General features: G+C 36.6%; 1 protein-coding gene across 1 annotated transcript in view; it reads right to left on the reverse strand.

Moving 5' to 3' along the window:
• The window catches only part of trdn (triadin), a 456,738-nt gene that overhangs the window by 324,792 nt on the left and 114,666 nt on the right, over positions 1-17,280 (reverse strand). Inside the window, exons 5-6 of the mRNA XM_051924220.1 lie at positions 11,008-11,031; positions 7,506-8,300 (exon numbers count right to left, since the gene is read on the reverse strand). Of these exons, the coding sequence (XP_051780180.1) occupies positions 7,506-8,300; positions 11,008-11,031 (819 nt within the window). The remainder of the gene's footprint in view (positions 1-7,505; positions 8,301-11,007; positions 11,032-17,280) is intronic.

Consider the following 17,280-nt stretch of genomic DNA (forward strand, 5'->3'; position numbering starts at 1 on the left):
TTTATGAATCAGAGCACCTATTAAGATCTCAAGATGCCGGTCTGCTTATGATTCAAGGATTAATAAAATAACAGTGGGAGGTTGAGCTTTTACTTACAGGACCCCTAAACTGTGGAATGGTCTGCCAGCTACTACAAGAGATGCCCCTTTGATCTCAACTTTCAAATCTCGGCTGGAGACTCACTATTTACATTTACATTTACATTTACATCATTTAGCAGACGCTCTTATCCAGAGCGACTTACAACAGTGCTTAGTAGTCTACGACTGTTCTTCGGTCTTTAAGGCTAGGATTAAATCTACTGTCATTAAACAAGTTACCGCTGACCAAGTTGTACACAAAACCATGCTAGAAGAAAATAGTAAGTTGTTAGTACAAAATTTTTTTTTTTTTTTTTTTTTTTGAGAAAAAGGGTAGAAAAAAAGTATGGGGACTTTAGTCCAAGTGCTGTTGAAAGAAGTGTGTCTTCAGACGACGTTTGAAGACAGTGAGGGTCTCTGCTGTTCGTACAGCAAGAGGAAGTTTGTTCCACCACTGAGGAGCCAATACTGCAAAGAGTCTTGATGCATGTCGTCCTCTTCTTTTAAGTAAGGGTGGTTCGAGACGAGCAGTGCTTGATGTTCTGAGAGAGCGAGAAGTGACACGCTGCTTAACCAGTGCTGATATGTAAGGTGGTGCAGTTCCAGTTTTGGCCTTAAAGGCAAGGGTTAGGATTTTGAACCTGATGCGGGCAGCCACAGGGAGCCAGTGCAGGTTCCGCAGTAGAGGTGTAGTGTGTGAGAATTTGGGAATATTAAAAATGAGTCTTGCAGCTGCATTCTGGTTCAATTGAAGTGGTCGTGTTGCCTTTAGTGAAAGTCCAGACATCAGAGAGTTGCAGTAGTCCAGCTTAGAGATGACCAAGGTCTGGACGAGAAGCTGAGTAGCCTCTTTAGTGAGAAAGGGGCGGATTCTCCTGATGTTGTAAAGAAGATATCTGCAGGACCTGGAGAGGTTGCTGATGTGTGGAGAAAAAGACAATTCTTCATCTAGAGTGACACCAAGACTTCTTGCCGTTTTTGAGGGGACGATAACCGAGTTGTCAAGAGAGATTGCAAGGTCAAGATTCGGAGATGAGCTGCCTTTGATATACAAGAGTTCAGTCTTGCTGGGATTCAACTTTAGTTTAGCATATCCTGACTAGAGCTGCTGATTAACTGTACAGACTGCATCTCTGTTGTTGGTCATTAGCACTAAAACATAAGTAACATGATAGTTATAATTTGTGACTAACCCTCACCTATTCTGTTTCTCTTCTCGGTACTCAAATGTGGCACTTGGTGCCACTGCCCACCTGCCAGGTGGTTTTGCCTGCCTAAGGTAAAGTTATCTCTGATGGAGGATCACAGGACTCATCAGGTAGAGGGGTCCTTTCATCGGATTGGCTGGCCCAGCGCTATCCTAGCTATGGAATGGCCAATTGGGGGAGGCAACTAGATGGCTGTGGTCTCCAGGACTAATCCAAATCTTATTATGTGATATCATCTACTGTTAAATTCTGCTCTGTAGTTGTAATCTTTTTATTTTACTGTTATACTGTATTGAGGGTTACTTGTGTTTTGTTCTGTGTATTGTAATGTATTGACCCCCTTCTCTTTGACACCCACTGCATGCCCAACCTACCTGGAAAGGGGTCTCTCTTTGAACTGCCTTTCCCAAGGTTTCTTCCATTTTTCCCTACAAGGTTTTTTTTTGGGAGTTTTTCCTTGTCTTCTTAGAGAGTCAAGGCTGGGGGGCTGTCAAGAGGCAGGGCCTGTTAAAGCCCATTTCGGCACTTCTTGTGTGATTTTGGGCTATACAAAAATAAATTGTATTGTATTATATTGTATTATTAGTCCAAGGAGGTATAGCAGCCTCTTGAGAATATGCCTCTATAGCAGCAGACTGCAAGATTTAGGGTGTAGAGTAGCGTAACAAATATGTGCAGGCCATTATTCAGGTCAGCAGGGTTATGATGACAGATAGGCGAGCTGCATTTATGGACTGAATGACGGGTGTCCCAGATGTCCACATTAGGACTGATTTTTACCATTTATGTTAGGTGGAATGCCCAGTGGGGGTTAAATGGTCTTTTGGTCTTGGTTCCCCTGCAGATTATGTTTTTTTGTCCAGCCTGGCAGACCTTACCTTTTTCTTTGTTACATACTGTGTAATATTATTGCCTAATCTTAGGTGGTTCATCGTATGATGGGTGCGGCAACATGCTGTCAGCGCATGTTCCTAACCTATTGTTTGTTTACGTTTTATATATTAACTTCCTTTTTATCATCTGGTAAAGCACTTTGAGCTACATTGTTTATGAAAATGTTCTACATAAATAAATGTTGTTGTTGTTGTTGTACAGGCCTTTCAAGTATATAGCACTATGCAGCTGGCCCAAAAACAGACCTACTGGGTTCAAAAGGTTAAAAAAATATTACATGACAATTTGTACTCGATGAGTGTGATACAGTCATGTACTACATCCCATGTAGAATAAGCTGCAATGCATTGAGAAGCTGTATTACTAAATTGTTATTCATGAATATTTATTTTTTCCAATTTCCTCCCATGTTCCAATGAAATACTGTCCAGAACCGATCTTATTTATTTTACAACTGCAAATAACAAATAAAGATTTTATTTTTTAATATTTAATTTGTCTTACTGTAAGCCAGGAAAAGACAGCACTTGGTCAATCATGCTAAAAGATTAGTTTTTAAAGAGTGAATAACATATTCTTGCTACTTCTTGCACATAAAGCCTTGGTCTGACTCAGCTTACCTTAAGAAATGCAATATAATAAAGCAACACTACCTGTTCTTCAAAATCACAAGTATCTCTGACTTGGGAACTTAAAATTAAGGAAGTGTATTTGTGCTACATTGTACACGTTAATGGAGCCATTATTAATACTTCTTATAATATTCTATAGAAGTCATTTTTATTCCATAAACTGTAAACCACCCAGCTACCACGTTTCAGCATGGTTTAAGCACCCATTCATCCATTTTTCAAACTCACTTATACTGTATAGGTTTGCATGAAAGCTGAAGCCAGTCAGCATTGGGTGCAAGGCAGGAGCAATCCCTGGACAGTGCACCTGTCCATCACATGCAGCATGTCATATTTTTCTTTTAAAATACCTAACTAGTTCTAGACTAAAATTTTTTTATATTGCTGCAACAACAGTATTCACTTATTACATATACACAAACATAATAGTACAACATTTAAAATGTGTAAGTCATTTGTATTCATACTATTGGTATTTTATAAAAACATCATTAGCTGCAAAACTGTGATATATGAGCATCCGTGTTACCAAGATTAAACTGCTAAAAGGCTTACTTTATTTATATTCAGAGTATATTACTATGACCAAATATCTAAAGGCAACATGTGACCTTCTTATTTCTAATTATTGTGGCAGTGTTTACACTGACATATCAGGGAATACAGAATTTTGTTATTTTAGAATAAGCTAGATATTTCAGATTTAAAAAGAAAGACTGTCTATAATTAAGTTAAACTTGCATAATACCATAATATACATTGATCTCTAAATTAAATCACATAATAATCTTCCAAATCTCCAGCAAATGATGCCATATCGAATAAATGCCAAAAACATTAAAAATAAAAAAAATAATTTCTTGACTAAAGATATACTCAATTTTGTATGCATTGTAAATGTATTGGCTGATGTGGCCTGGTCAGTTTTTTTCTTGGAAATTTTAAAGCTGAATCTGTAATTTTAGTAAGCATTTTAAACAATATGTTTCCACCCCACAGGCTCTCAGTTGGAGCTGATCTAAATGTAATATATAATATTGACCAGATTTTATGCCTAGCATTCAGATTAATAATAGACTTTACCAAGTGATAAATAGCTTTAATTTTCTAGTGTTCACATCATATTCTATTGCTCAACTAAGCTAGGAGATGTAATTTAATTGAAAAACTAAATGACAAAATCAATTTTAATGATTGTGATTTATCTTTATCAACATGACAGACTGTTAATACGTTCTACATATTGAGAAATATTTGTCAATAAACATTAATAATCATATATAATATAGCCATATTATCATTCCAGCCAAATGGGTCTGGTGTTTGTTGTGTACTATTAATAAATATACTGTTTATTCAAAAGGTCACACTGCTTTTAGATAATTCATCCACTCCATGCTCCCTAGATTTGCAGTCTCATGCCTCACTCCTGAACAGAAGGACAAGCTGAACTGTAACACTCTGTTGTTTCCTGGACTCGCATCATCATATTGTCTGCTCATCTTCACACTGTATAAAGGGACATGTATCTTTATCAGATGAGTACAAAGACCTTGATTCTCTCTACCGAATAATATTTTAAAAATGCCAGGCAATAATCGAGCAAAGATGCATCATGTCAAGCTATGTGCAAGGATTCTCTGCTCTCAGAGTTGTGTGTTCTGCAACTACATATGAGCATTCTGCTCTCTCGTAAGTGAATATTCTGCCATTAATTCTTTAGATTCTCATTATGTAACCCAATGTTAACATATATCTCATATCAAGAGTGAGTAGTATGGAGAGTTAGTACACACTAAACACCAGTATCATCCATCCATCCATCCATTCTCCAACCCGCTGAATCCAAACACAGGGTCACGGGGGTCTGCTGGAGCCAATCCCAGCCAACACAGGGCACAAGGCAGGGAACCAATCCCGGGCAGGGCGCCAACCCACCGCAGGACACACACAAACACACCCACACACCAAGCACACACTAGGGCCAATTTAGAATCGCCAATCCACCTAACCTGCATGTCTTTGGACTGTGGGAGGAAACCGGAGCACCCGGAGGAAACCCACGCAGACACGGGGAGAACATGCAAACTCCACGCAGGGTGGACCCGGGAAGCGAACCCGGGTCTCCTAACTGCGAGGCAGCAGCGCTACCACTGCGCCACCGTGCCGCCCATCCAGTATCATCACTTAATAAAAAAAAAACCAAAACAAAATACAGACTTTGGACTGTGGGTTTCTGGGAGATTCTAAACTTTTGCTCATTTTAAACTTTTCTTTAAATTTAGCAGTTTCAGAAATAGCTCTTTCTTTGAAACTCTTCCTCTAAGGCAAGCATCTTTTCACTGTTGCAGATGACACTGGCATATTCTGTTTAAGGAAGCAGCCAACTAATGATCTGTAAGGTGTCTGTTTCTCAAAGCTATACTTATTCTCTTGCACAGTTGTTCATCTGTGTATATTGATAAAAAAGTATCAATTTCTTGGTGTTTCCAAACTTTCAAGTACTAGTATGTGTGTGTGGGTAATTTTAGAAGGTAAAAGCCTTAAACAAACTATGCTTAGTATCTTGGTTCATTACCATGAAACACTATCATTCAATCAATCTTACATTCACAGATTGCACATCAGAAGCATTTTTATGGAGTACATGAGATTCAGATATTGCATAAATGTAGTATAACCCCCAGTAATCCATCGGTTTGCACTCTATAAAAATTGTGAAAATACTGTATGGCATTATAAGGAGCTGTTAATTTTACAGCCTTAAATTGTCAAAAATTGTTATGGCAGAAATTCACAAACCTTTCCAATTTGAAAAATCGCTTTTTACTGAGCCTGTTTTAAAAAACCTTAGCCCAGAAAAAAGATTTGGGTACAATCTTCACTTGATAAATTATTTTATTCATAATTGATTATAAATTATGTACACGCCAAGACTCACATAAACATATTCTTATTTTAAGATTCTCAAGGGTCATATTTTTCCCTCTATACTTCCTAAATCAAAGTGAATAACTAATGCTGCAAAGTGATACAAGTTAACAACAATGAATAATTCTAATCTGGATTAGCTGTTAACGCTGAAACTATTATATTAACTGTATTTAAGCCTACTCTAAAACAGTGGTTTCAGTTAATGAATACAAGTTATTCACCCACTTACAACTGCACTACATGTATTAATTTTATATTAATCCATTTTCTGAACTCACATGTTCCTGCATTGTGCAGGGATAGAGACTGTCTCCTCATGACTCTCTAATGGAAAATGTGAGAACAGAGAATGGATGACTTCAAGAAGCAGGCATAAAGCATTTTTCCTTCCAGTATGCACATACTTTATACTGAGTGTATAGTCTGCACAGTGATTTGAAAAAGATAAAAAAAATTATCACATATTGCACTATTCAAATGTTGGTAACAAATTTGTAGCTGAGAATTTTGTTTTTGGGAAAGTAGAAATGTACTTTCTATAAATGCTACATACTAAAGATGACATGTTGGCATTTACATTTGTATTGTGTGAGTAAGTGAGCAAAATAAATAGTTGAACAATTTAACATACCTAAGCTGTGTATTGTGCGTACTGTACAGATTTGGGGGTAGCTCAGCTATTAATCAGGGTTGTTGTTGGCTGCATTTAATCTACCAATGCAAAGAGTGGTGGACAAGTAGATTATGTGGGCTGAACACTTTAATAGCAGAATACATACTATTAAAGTCAATATGATGCAGTAGTTATATTTCACTGTACACGTATGCAACAATTTGAGGAGGAAAATCAACATGAGGCAGCCACTGGCTAATATACTAAATTCTCATATTGTAGCACACGGAAGGGAAATTTGGGGTGATCTCACATTTATCTCTTGCACATGAAGCGTTGATCGATAATATTCTAGGAAAAGATGTGAAAAGATTTATTGAATGTATTAATGTAAAATAAATTCCTAATTTTACAGAGAAGTGTGTATGTACACAGGTCAATGAAAATTATAATTTGTCCAGGCAAACTCCAAATGCTAATACTTTTGTCAGGTGGATTGTGGGACAGGAGCAAAGTCGTACTGAGAAGATTGTCAATATCAAGAAAACAGATTAGAAAATACTTGTCATGGCCAGTAGCGTAGCCAGAGATTTGTTGGTGGGTGGGCTATATAAAAGTAGGTGGGTGAATAAAATTTCACCCAGATAAGACGGTATGTAGAACTTGACCATTAGGGGCCGAACGCGGGGGATCCTCTAATAAAACACAGCTTAGTAATGCAGACAATGTTGGAAGATGCACACACACAAATTCAGAGACCCAGCCATTAAAAATAAAAATCTATAATACTAACAAAAATATCAAAACTGTTTTACATAATATATATATATATATATATATATATATATATATATATATATATATATATATATATATATACACAGTATATACAGTATATATATATATATATTTCAATATGAAACTTGAAAATTGATTGTGTCGGTGATCTGCCCATCCACGCACACCTTTGGCTACACTGTTGGTCTTGGCTCAGAATAACTGAGCTAGAAGACAGATGTGGCTGTTTTTTTTCTGATTTTCTTCTCTATATTCTATTGTATTGGAAAAAAAAAATGTTGACATCATCAACTTTTAAAAATAAACACATATTAAAAGTTTGTTTAGATTAATAATTGTGTTTACCATGAAAGTTGCTTGAAGTGTAGTCATCTTGAACTTCCTCTGTTTTGCCATTTTCATAATTCAGTTTCTTGCCTTTGAGTCTTAAGATCTTTGTCTCCTCCTTGACATCCACTTGCGTTTTTTCGTCACTGGTATTGTGAACACTATTCTGATGAGTACTGTTATTCTGGTAGATGAAACTTCTCTTCAATGATTTGTTTCCATTGGCTTTAACTGTTTTAGTGAGGCTTTCCTCAAATCTTTCAAGACTGCTATTATCGATTTTATGACTACATTTTGAACATTTTTTTAAATTACTGTCCTGTTCCTCTTCTTCAGTAAAATAGGTAGTTTTTTTGTCAGTACCACAATTATTTTTGATGTAATTTCTTTGGTGATATTCGTTACCTTCCACTTTTCTGCCATTTCTCAATGTTTCAAAGTTATCCTCAACATAGTCTTTTATTCTAGTTCTTCTATTCTCATTTTTCATGCTGTCATTCATATTAGGCCTTTTTCCACCTTGGACAGAAAACTGGATGCTGGTTTTATTATATTTAGTTTCATTGTCAATATGCACCGACTTTCCATTGTTAGATATGTAACTACCATCATTATTATGACTTTTGTTAGGATGAAGTATTATTTCCTTCCTTTTGATCTCATTCATATTATCCTTATCACTATCAAGATGAATTTCTTCAGAATTCCCCAGCTTCTCTTTCTGTGACTTCTTTTGGAGGTAATCATCTTTATCATCTTCCTTCTTATTATCTTCAACCTTCTTCATAATGTTGACATCCAGCACCTCAGAATCTGCATTATTAAGCTTATTTTTTAATAAAACCGACTTATTCATCAGCATTTAGGACACCCATGCAAATCTCTGTTAATACGAAGCTCAGGGTATGGACCTTAAAGCCCTTACTGATTGACAAAATAGGGAAATACCGGCTACACATGCAGCAACATGCATGTTAAATCTTTTTTCAAATGGTGTAGTTAAGTAACTGACATGCAGTTAATTACATCAAAATGATGAAAATAATCTGAACAGATGCTGGTTTCATACACCAAACGTAAAGTAGATTTTTTCAAGTCAAGTTAAAACAATACAGTTAAAAAAATACAAATCTTGAATAGATACTTCAGTTATTGAATCTGTTCATATGAATAGGCCTTATTTGATTTTTCTATTTTGCAACACTCAATACATTTTCCTAGTAGAGTTTTTTAAACTATAGAAAAGTACCCATTCTGCATATCATTTCTCATTTTTACAATTATAACTAACAGTAAAATGTACAATAGAAAATATTTTTGCATTTTTAAAATCACAGCTGTAGAGGTGCTCAAATTTTACCTTAAGGGCATTTTTGTACAAGTAATAATGACAACTGTTAGTTTGTTTTCTTGAATATTTGTGGTACAGCATAACAGTAGTTACCACTGCTTCCTCAGGGATCTAGCATGCTGGATTCAAATCCAACGCCTCATGTCCATGTCTGGGTGTTTTCTCTTGGGTACTGCAGTCTTTCTCTCATCCCCAAACATGTCTGTGTCAGATTAATTGTTCACATTTTATGGGTCACAGCCAAATAAGTCCACCAACCCGACTCTGAATTGAGTTAAGAAGATTTTAGAAGTTTTTTTTTTCATGTTTTAATCTCAGTACGCTGAAATTGTATTTTCCAGTATAATAATTTAAGTGCAGTATGCAAACCATTCTGTGTTTTATACATTTCCAAATCATGTTTTAAAATTCAAAAAGTCAAAGGATTAAGACTGAAAAACTAACATTACTATTGAAACAGTTTCCAAATGTTATGCTTAATTTGTCCACAAATTTCTGTTTCACAGATACAGCAGCAGTGCGAAATAACGCCATACTAATTGTGTGGTAATGCGATATTTGTGAAATAACTCAGTATTTTAGAGAAATAACTCAAAATTTCTGAGATGTTTGAATAAGATTCAGTAAACTGCTTCAAGCTGAGTGCATACAGTATATAATTTCAGATTGACTATCATGTAAGAATATGGGGAAAAATTAAATGAACCTTTACTGAATTTAGCATGTTTATTTGCTTAATAATACTGACACCTTGCGCTGGTTTAATTGAGCTAAAAACGTTTTCCTGCCAATTTTCTTTTATACTCAGCATCTTATATTTGGCCAGATTTGGTGCATTTTACTTTCCATTGTTTCAATGCCCTTGTGAAACCTTTTACTAAAATCGTCTCATACTGCACCAAGATTGACAAGGAAAAAGTCCAAATATGAATTCATGAAATTAATCTTCCGTAAAATGCTGTGGGGTTTGGCATGGTGGAACAGTGGGTTGATGTTCCAGGTGCCCCCTGCATGCAGTGTGTGTGTTCCCCATGTCTATTTGGGTTTCCTTTGGGTGCTCCAGTTTCCTCCCACAGTCCAAAGACATGAAAGATGGATGGATGGATGGATGGATGGATGGATGGATGGATGGATGGATGGATGGATGAAGCATGCTGACAACTAGCTGGGCAAGGTTTGGATGTGTGTGAGAGTGTGCCCAGCAATGGATTAGCATATCTCCCTGGGCTGAATAAAGCTTTGTAAGAATGCTAACAAGTTAGTCTTCAGCTACCGGTGACCCTGTCCTAGAATAGTCTTCACAAAATGGATGGTAAGAATTAGTAAATAACTTTACACATTTCATGACTGTACATACAAATTAAAGACATTCACTTGATTAATAAAAACACATGCCTAAAACCATGGTGACTAACAATCATTCCAATACAGACGTTTTAACACTTCATTACACACAATCTTTTTCACTCTCAACAGAAAATGCACTAAGTAAGAACTCGTATGGAAAGTTATACAACATAAACAAACTGCTTTAATTCCTCAAAACTGGTTTAACACAAATGTTTTATTGATGCATTACACAGCAACTCAAAAAACTATACTATAACTTAATAAATTACTCAAAATAATAAAGAATATAAATTAAAATGTTAAAATCAATTGATAAAATGGATTATACCTTTACTTACTAATATAGAATAGAATAAAATGCACACTTCATTTTACCTAAAGTATATGCACAATAATCATAACATTTTTAATTAGTTTTGTTCTGTCTCCTTAATGTCCAAATGACTGTTTAGTATTATAGTCTGTTATCTGTTCTGTATATTTAACTAACTGTACTGAATTCAATTTCTTCCAAATAAGTCTAGTCAGTTATAATTAAATAAGCTCCTTGATATATGTACTGTATATACAATATAAACATGCTCTGTTTGTTGTCAAATGGTAACACTAATAACAATAAACTATACAAATATAGCTAATGGTAAAATTGAACCAGTGTGAATTTTTTGTCCCTTTAAATGATAAAGCATTTGATTAACATATAAATATATTTATTCAGATGGCTTCCATTCCTTTTCATCACTGGCAAATCATGAAAACCACAAATTGTTGTTACGTTGATTTCACATTTATTAACAAGTCATAATAAGTATTACCAACCTCTTTTCCTGGTTGGAGGTTCACCTGTGATAAAATAAACAAAGCATAACATTATACTGCTGCATCTTCATCATTCCTATTCTGTATCATTTTTCAGCATGTCAAAATAAAATAATTAATGTTGTGAAAGGAGAAATGATTTCATGTTTAAAGATAATAATGGCAATGATTTAATTAATTACATTTGTTTCATTGTAGGTTAGGACTTGGTTATTTACATAGCACACCATCTGTGTAGAAGGGCAGGGAAGGGAAAGGTATACAAGTTATTGGCTGAATCAAGACAAAATTATTATTATTATTTTGCATCATCTAAATCAGTGTTTTTTAATCTTAGTCCCAAGTTTTTCTTTCAACCAGTTTCACAGTCAGTGCTGGTAAATCATTTTACCTCTAATTTAAAGTCACTTGTCTTTGTCTTAGTCAGACAGATGCAAAAAGTAGACAAGAGTACAAGGAGATAAGGCGCAAGGTGAAGAGAGAGGTGGCGAAGGATAAAGAAAAGGCATATGATGAGTTGTATGAGAGGTTGGACACTACGGAGGGAGAAAAGGACCTGTACCGATTGGCTAGACAGAGGGACCAAACTGGGAAAAATGTGCAGCAGGTGAGGGCAATAAAGGATAAAGATGGAAACGTACTCACAAGCGAGGAGTGTGTTGAGCAGATGGAAATAGTACTTTGAGAGGCTGATGAATGAAGAGAATGAGAGAGAGAAGAGGTTGGATGATGTGGAGATAGTGCATCAGGAAGTGCAATGGATTAGCAAGGAGGAAGTAAGGACAGCTATAAAGAGGATTAAGAATGGAAAAGACAGTGGTCTGGATTACAGACCTGTGGTAGCATGGAGGTGCTTAGGAGAGAAGGCATTAGAGTTTTTAACCAGATTGTTTAATGGAATCTTGGAAAGTGAAAGGAAGCCCCGAGGAGTGGAGAAGAAATGTACTGGTGCCAATATTTAAGAATAAAGGGGATGTGCAGAACTGTAGTAACTACAGGGGGATAAAATTGATGAGCCACAGCATGAAGTTATGGGAAAGAGTAGTGGAAGTTAGGTTAAGAAGTGAGGCGATGATTAGTGAGCAACAGTATGGTTTCATGCCAAGAAAGAGCACCACAGATGCAATGTTTGCTCTGAGGGTGTTGATGGAGAAGTATAGAGAAGGCCAGAAGGAGTTGCATTGCGTCTTGTGAACCTGGAGAAAACATTTGACAGGGTGCCTCGAGAGGAGTTGTGGTATTGTATGAGGAAGTCGGGACTGGCAGAGAAGTATGTAAGAGTTTTACAGGATATGTATGAGGGAAGTGTGACAGTGGTGAGGTCTGCGGTAGGAGTGACGGATGCATTCAAGGTGGAGGTGGGATTACATCAGGAATCGGCTCTGAGCCCTTTCTTATTTGTAATGGTGATGGACAGGTTGACAGACGAGATTAGACAGGAGTCCCCGTGGCTATGATGTTTGCTGAAGACACTGTGATCTGTAGCGATAGTAGGGAACAGATTGAGGAGACCCTGGAGAGGTGGAGATATGCTCTAGGGAGGAGAGGAATGAAGGTCAGTAGGAACAAGACAGAATATATGTGTGTAAATGAGAGAGAGGTCAGTGGAATGGTGAGGATGCAGGGAGTAGAGTTGGCGAAGGTGAATGAGTTTAAATACTTGGGGTCAACAGTACAGAGTAATGGGGATTGTGGAAGAGAGGTGAAAAAGAGAGTGCAGGCAGGGTGGAATGGTGGAGAAGAGTGTCAAGAGTGATTTGTGACAGACGGATATCAGCAAGAGTGAAAAGGAAGGTCTACAGGATGGTAGTGAGACCAGCTATGTTATATGGGTTGGAGACGGTGGCACTGACCAGTAAGCAGGAGACAGAGCTGGAGGTAGCAGAGTTAAAGATGCTAAGATTTGCATTGGGTGTGACGAGGATGGATAGGATTAGAAATGAGTACATTAGAGCAGCGGTTCTCAAACTGTGGGGCGCGCCCCCCTGGGGGGGCACTGAAGCTGTACAAGGGGGCCGTCGAATCAAAGTATGACATCAAAGACATCAAAATTAATTTTTTACATTTTTATTTCAAATTTAAATTTGTAAGCATATAATCACAATGAATGCATTATAACTAAAAATAAAATAAAATTAATTAAAATAAACTAAAATTAAAATAAAACATTTCTAAGGCTTAGATCTAATGACTAATATGTGCCTGCTTTAAAGTTCGAGACGTATCGGTATCTATCGCGAATATTCGTGTAAGAGTAGATCAGGTGATAATGCAGCGCAACTGCACCACATTGGCAGCATAGCCAATATTGCCAAATTGAGTTAAATAATTTACTGAGTATTGGGTTATTTTCATGACTCAACTAAGAGAGGTATAATATTTGTCGGACAAAAATACGTTTGTCTCGCGCAGATTGACTTCATCGGTGTCGTCGTTTACGAGATTTTTAAAAATGAAAACATATTTAATATTTTCTTTACATAAAAAAATAATTAAATAAGAATAAATAATTTATTCTTTGTTTTTGGGATTAGAATTACTACAAAAACCACACAAGGCATTTTAAGAGTTATTAAAGCACTTTAAAAAAAATAAATTGCAAATATTTCATCGAAGTTAGCCGAACATATGCAAATCTTATAGAAGTACAGTAAAAATGATAGGATACTGTGACACCACACGAGTATCATACCTTTGTTAGTTGTATCATGGGTTATTCTCATCTATCTTATATTATGCAGGGGGCGCAGAATTATTCCAGGTAGAAAAGGGGGGGCGCGAAATACGAAAGTTTGAGAACCGCTGCATTAGAGGGTCAGCTCAAGTTGGACAGGTTGGGAGACAGTCAGAGAGGCAAGATTGCATTGGTTTGGACATGTGCAGAGAAGAGATGCTGAGTATATTGGGAGAAGGATGCTAAGAATAGAGATGCCAGTGAAGAGGAAAAGAGGAAGGCCTAAGAGAAGATTTATGGATGTGGTGAGAGAGGACATGCAGGTGATGGGTGTAACAGAACAAGATCCAGAGAACAGAAAGATATGGAAGAAGATGATTCGCTGTGGTGACCCATAATGGGAGAAGCCGAAAGAAGAAGAAGAAAGTCACTGTCTTTGCGCTTCTCTTACTCTGCATTTAGTAAAGAGCAGAAGTGTGACATTAACATTCATAAGAAATTTCAGAACTTTCATATTTTTGACTTAGATTTAATTTCTTAACTCTCACTTGTCATTTTTTTATATTTATTCATGTTCTTTTTTATTGTGGAGTTTACTCCCTTAATTGTATCCTAAAAATGACAATTAATAATGATACCAGGGCAAACAACACAGAATGATGAAAAGCTTGACACCAGAAATGACAAAACTGGGTTTGCTGATTGTTTATTAGAATATAGCAAGCATTTATATGTGTATCAGAAATAACTTCATATTTATTATCCTGGTGTTTGATATTTGAATTTTTTTTATCATTTTCATTCTGCTTTTTTGAGTATTTTGTAGAGAAAAAAGCCAAGCAAAATGACACCTTTTATTGGCTAACTAAAAAGATTACAATATGCAAGCTTTCGAGGCAACTCAGGCCCCTTCTTCAGGCAAGATGTAATCATCTTGGGGCCTGAGTTGCCTCGAAAGCTTGCATATTGTAATCTTTTTAGTTAGCCAATAAAAGGTGTCATTTTGCTTGGCTTTTCTCTACATTCATAATGGCTAACATGGTACAACACCCTAGTACTACTTGAGTATTTTGAACATTTAAGCTGTCATTTTCTAATGACCAAACCAGTGGGCCTGACACTCAAATAGCTGCAGCTTTTCAGCATTCTCTGTCATTTGCTGTGATGTCTAACATGTTCATCATTAACTGTAGATGATTTGACTTGTGACAGACAGAATTCTAGCAGTAAAGAATTTTTCAAAATATTACAAAATATAAGAGTGCAGACTGAGCAGTTAGCCTCCACTAAATAAATATTTAAATCATGACATAGCACCCCTCCTAAAGCTTATAAGGTAATCTAGTGAAATCTATCAAAAATTGCAAGTAAAGACATAAAATAAATTTCAAGAGTTTATAATTGACAAGGTCGCCTTTGGCAAGTAGATAGCTGCCTTGTGCTGCAGCAACTTTTTGAGCTGTCTGACTGACATGCCGTGATTGGCAGATGTGACTTTTGTTAGCTGCCTTTTATGCACATGCTGCCCTAAGGTCTTTGAGTGCCTGACTAGCAAAGCTCTCACACTTTTTCAGCATTTGGAAAATGTCATTCTTCTGCTATTATTTTCATGGTTTCATTTATTCTTCTTAGCTGAAAATTATTCTCATTATCAGAGCTTTGGACTTCCATGATAACAGCTTGGGACTCCTGTCTGCCCAGTGTATAGCAAAAAATAATTTACATTTATTAGGGAAGATAACACACAGACTGAAAGCTACTACACTCTTGTGATCCTTTGTTAGCCTCCCAGGTAACAATTATTAGTTGCCATTAAATTCAGTTTGCCAAAGGTCTAAAAAATTGCTTCTATGAAAAGGAAAGAAAGAATTGCATCTTTTACTTTCTGCTTTCACTAATCCACAGGTTATAATAAGGTATTCCTTTGACATCAGTATTAGTGCTGTTGTAATCTTTATGAAAATTCTTTCATTTTTGCTTCTCAGCAACATTGTCTATTTGAAATAATAATGCACATAGCAAATTATATATTTTGATATCAGAGCAAGAAATTGTACCATGTATTGTATTTCTAAAATAAAACTAATAATTTCCTCAAACCTAATTTTGATCAAAATTGTTACAAAAATCAAACATACTGCTTGCATTCATGAATATAATCAATGCATCATTACATACTGTACCAGCATTGCTCCACCAGACAATTATCCATTGTCAGGCTTTTATTAAAGAAATGTGAGCTAGACTACATGTTCTTAGGGTTTTATCACAGGCCATGTGCTTGTCTTCAGATGACGTTTTTAGTGTTAAATGAAAAGGTCAGCAAACTAAAAGATAAAACATTAAGCTTGATGCAGTTTATGACTTTCATGTAAGAGTCTTGTTATCAGTAAAGACTGCATAAAAGCTGACTTACACCCTCTTTCCAATGAAAACACTCCTTAACAAGCCCCAGATTACTGCAGTCTGTGGGCTAATTTGTGTGTAATGAAAACAAATACATGTAATCAATTGTTATTGAAAAACTCTTTGGTCTAAAAATGACCCACAATGAAATTTCATACATCTGTCACAACTTGAGCCTGAAGAGAAGGGTCTGGATGTCAGAGAACAGGCGGAGTGGTGGCTCTGAGGCTAAGGATCTGCGCCGGTATCCCGAAGGTTGCCGGTTCGAATCCCCGTCACTGCCAAAAGAGATCCTACTCTGCTGGGCCCTTGAGCAAGTCCCTTAACCTGTAATTGCTCCAGGGGGCGCTGTACAATGGCTGACCCTGCGCTCTGACTCCAAGGGGTATGCGAAAAAACTAACAAACACTGTTGTAAGTCGCTCTGGATAAGAGCGTCTACTAAATGATGTAAATGTTAAATGTAAACAGGTACAGAGGTAAACATTTGGTTTGAATGGTCAAAGGTTTTTTGATATTCTGAGAGTACAAAGAAACTAAAGTTCCAGTAGGAGTAGACAAAATAAATAAACCTTCTACCCGTCCATCCATCCATTTTCCAACCTGCTGAATCCAAACACAGGGTCACGGGGGTCTGCTGGAGCCAATCCCAGCCAACACAGGGCACAAGGCAGGAACCAATCCCAGGCAGGGTGCCAACCCACCGCAGGACACACACAACCACACCAAGCACACACTAAGGCCAATTTAGAATCGCCAATCCACCCAACCTGCATGTCTTTGGACTGTGGGAGAAAACCGACACAGACATGGGGAGAACATGCAAATTCCACGCAGGGAGGACCCGGAAAGCGAACCCGGGTCTCCTAACTGTGAGGCAGCAGCGCTACCACTGCGCCACCATGCCACCCCTTCTACCTGTTTAACAACAAAAAATAATAGACCATCTTGCTTAAGCTATAATATTTTTATGAAACAATAAAAATTCTTAGATATTCTGAATATATTGTGCAAGAATAGCACAACTGTTAAAACTCAGTTTTCCTATTTGGCAGATTTTTCTTTCTGATGGATTTTATCAAATTGAATTTTGAGGTTTGGTTTATAGGTAACCAGAATGTTACCTATAAAAACTTCATAGGCTTCCACTGCTTTGTGAAGCTAATCCATTACTGACCATACGTTTGTGTGATG

The sequence above is a fragment of the Erpetoichthys calabaricus genome, chromosome 3, assembly GCF_900747795.2.
Source record: "Erpetoichthys calabaricus chromosome 3, fErpCal1.3, whole genome shotgun sequence".
Taxonomy (NCBI): Eukaryota; Metazoa; Chordata; class Cladistia; order Polypteriformes; family Polypteridae; genus Erpetoichthys; species Erpetoichthys calabaricus.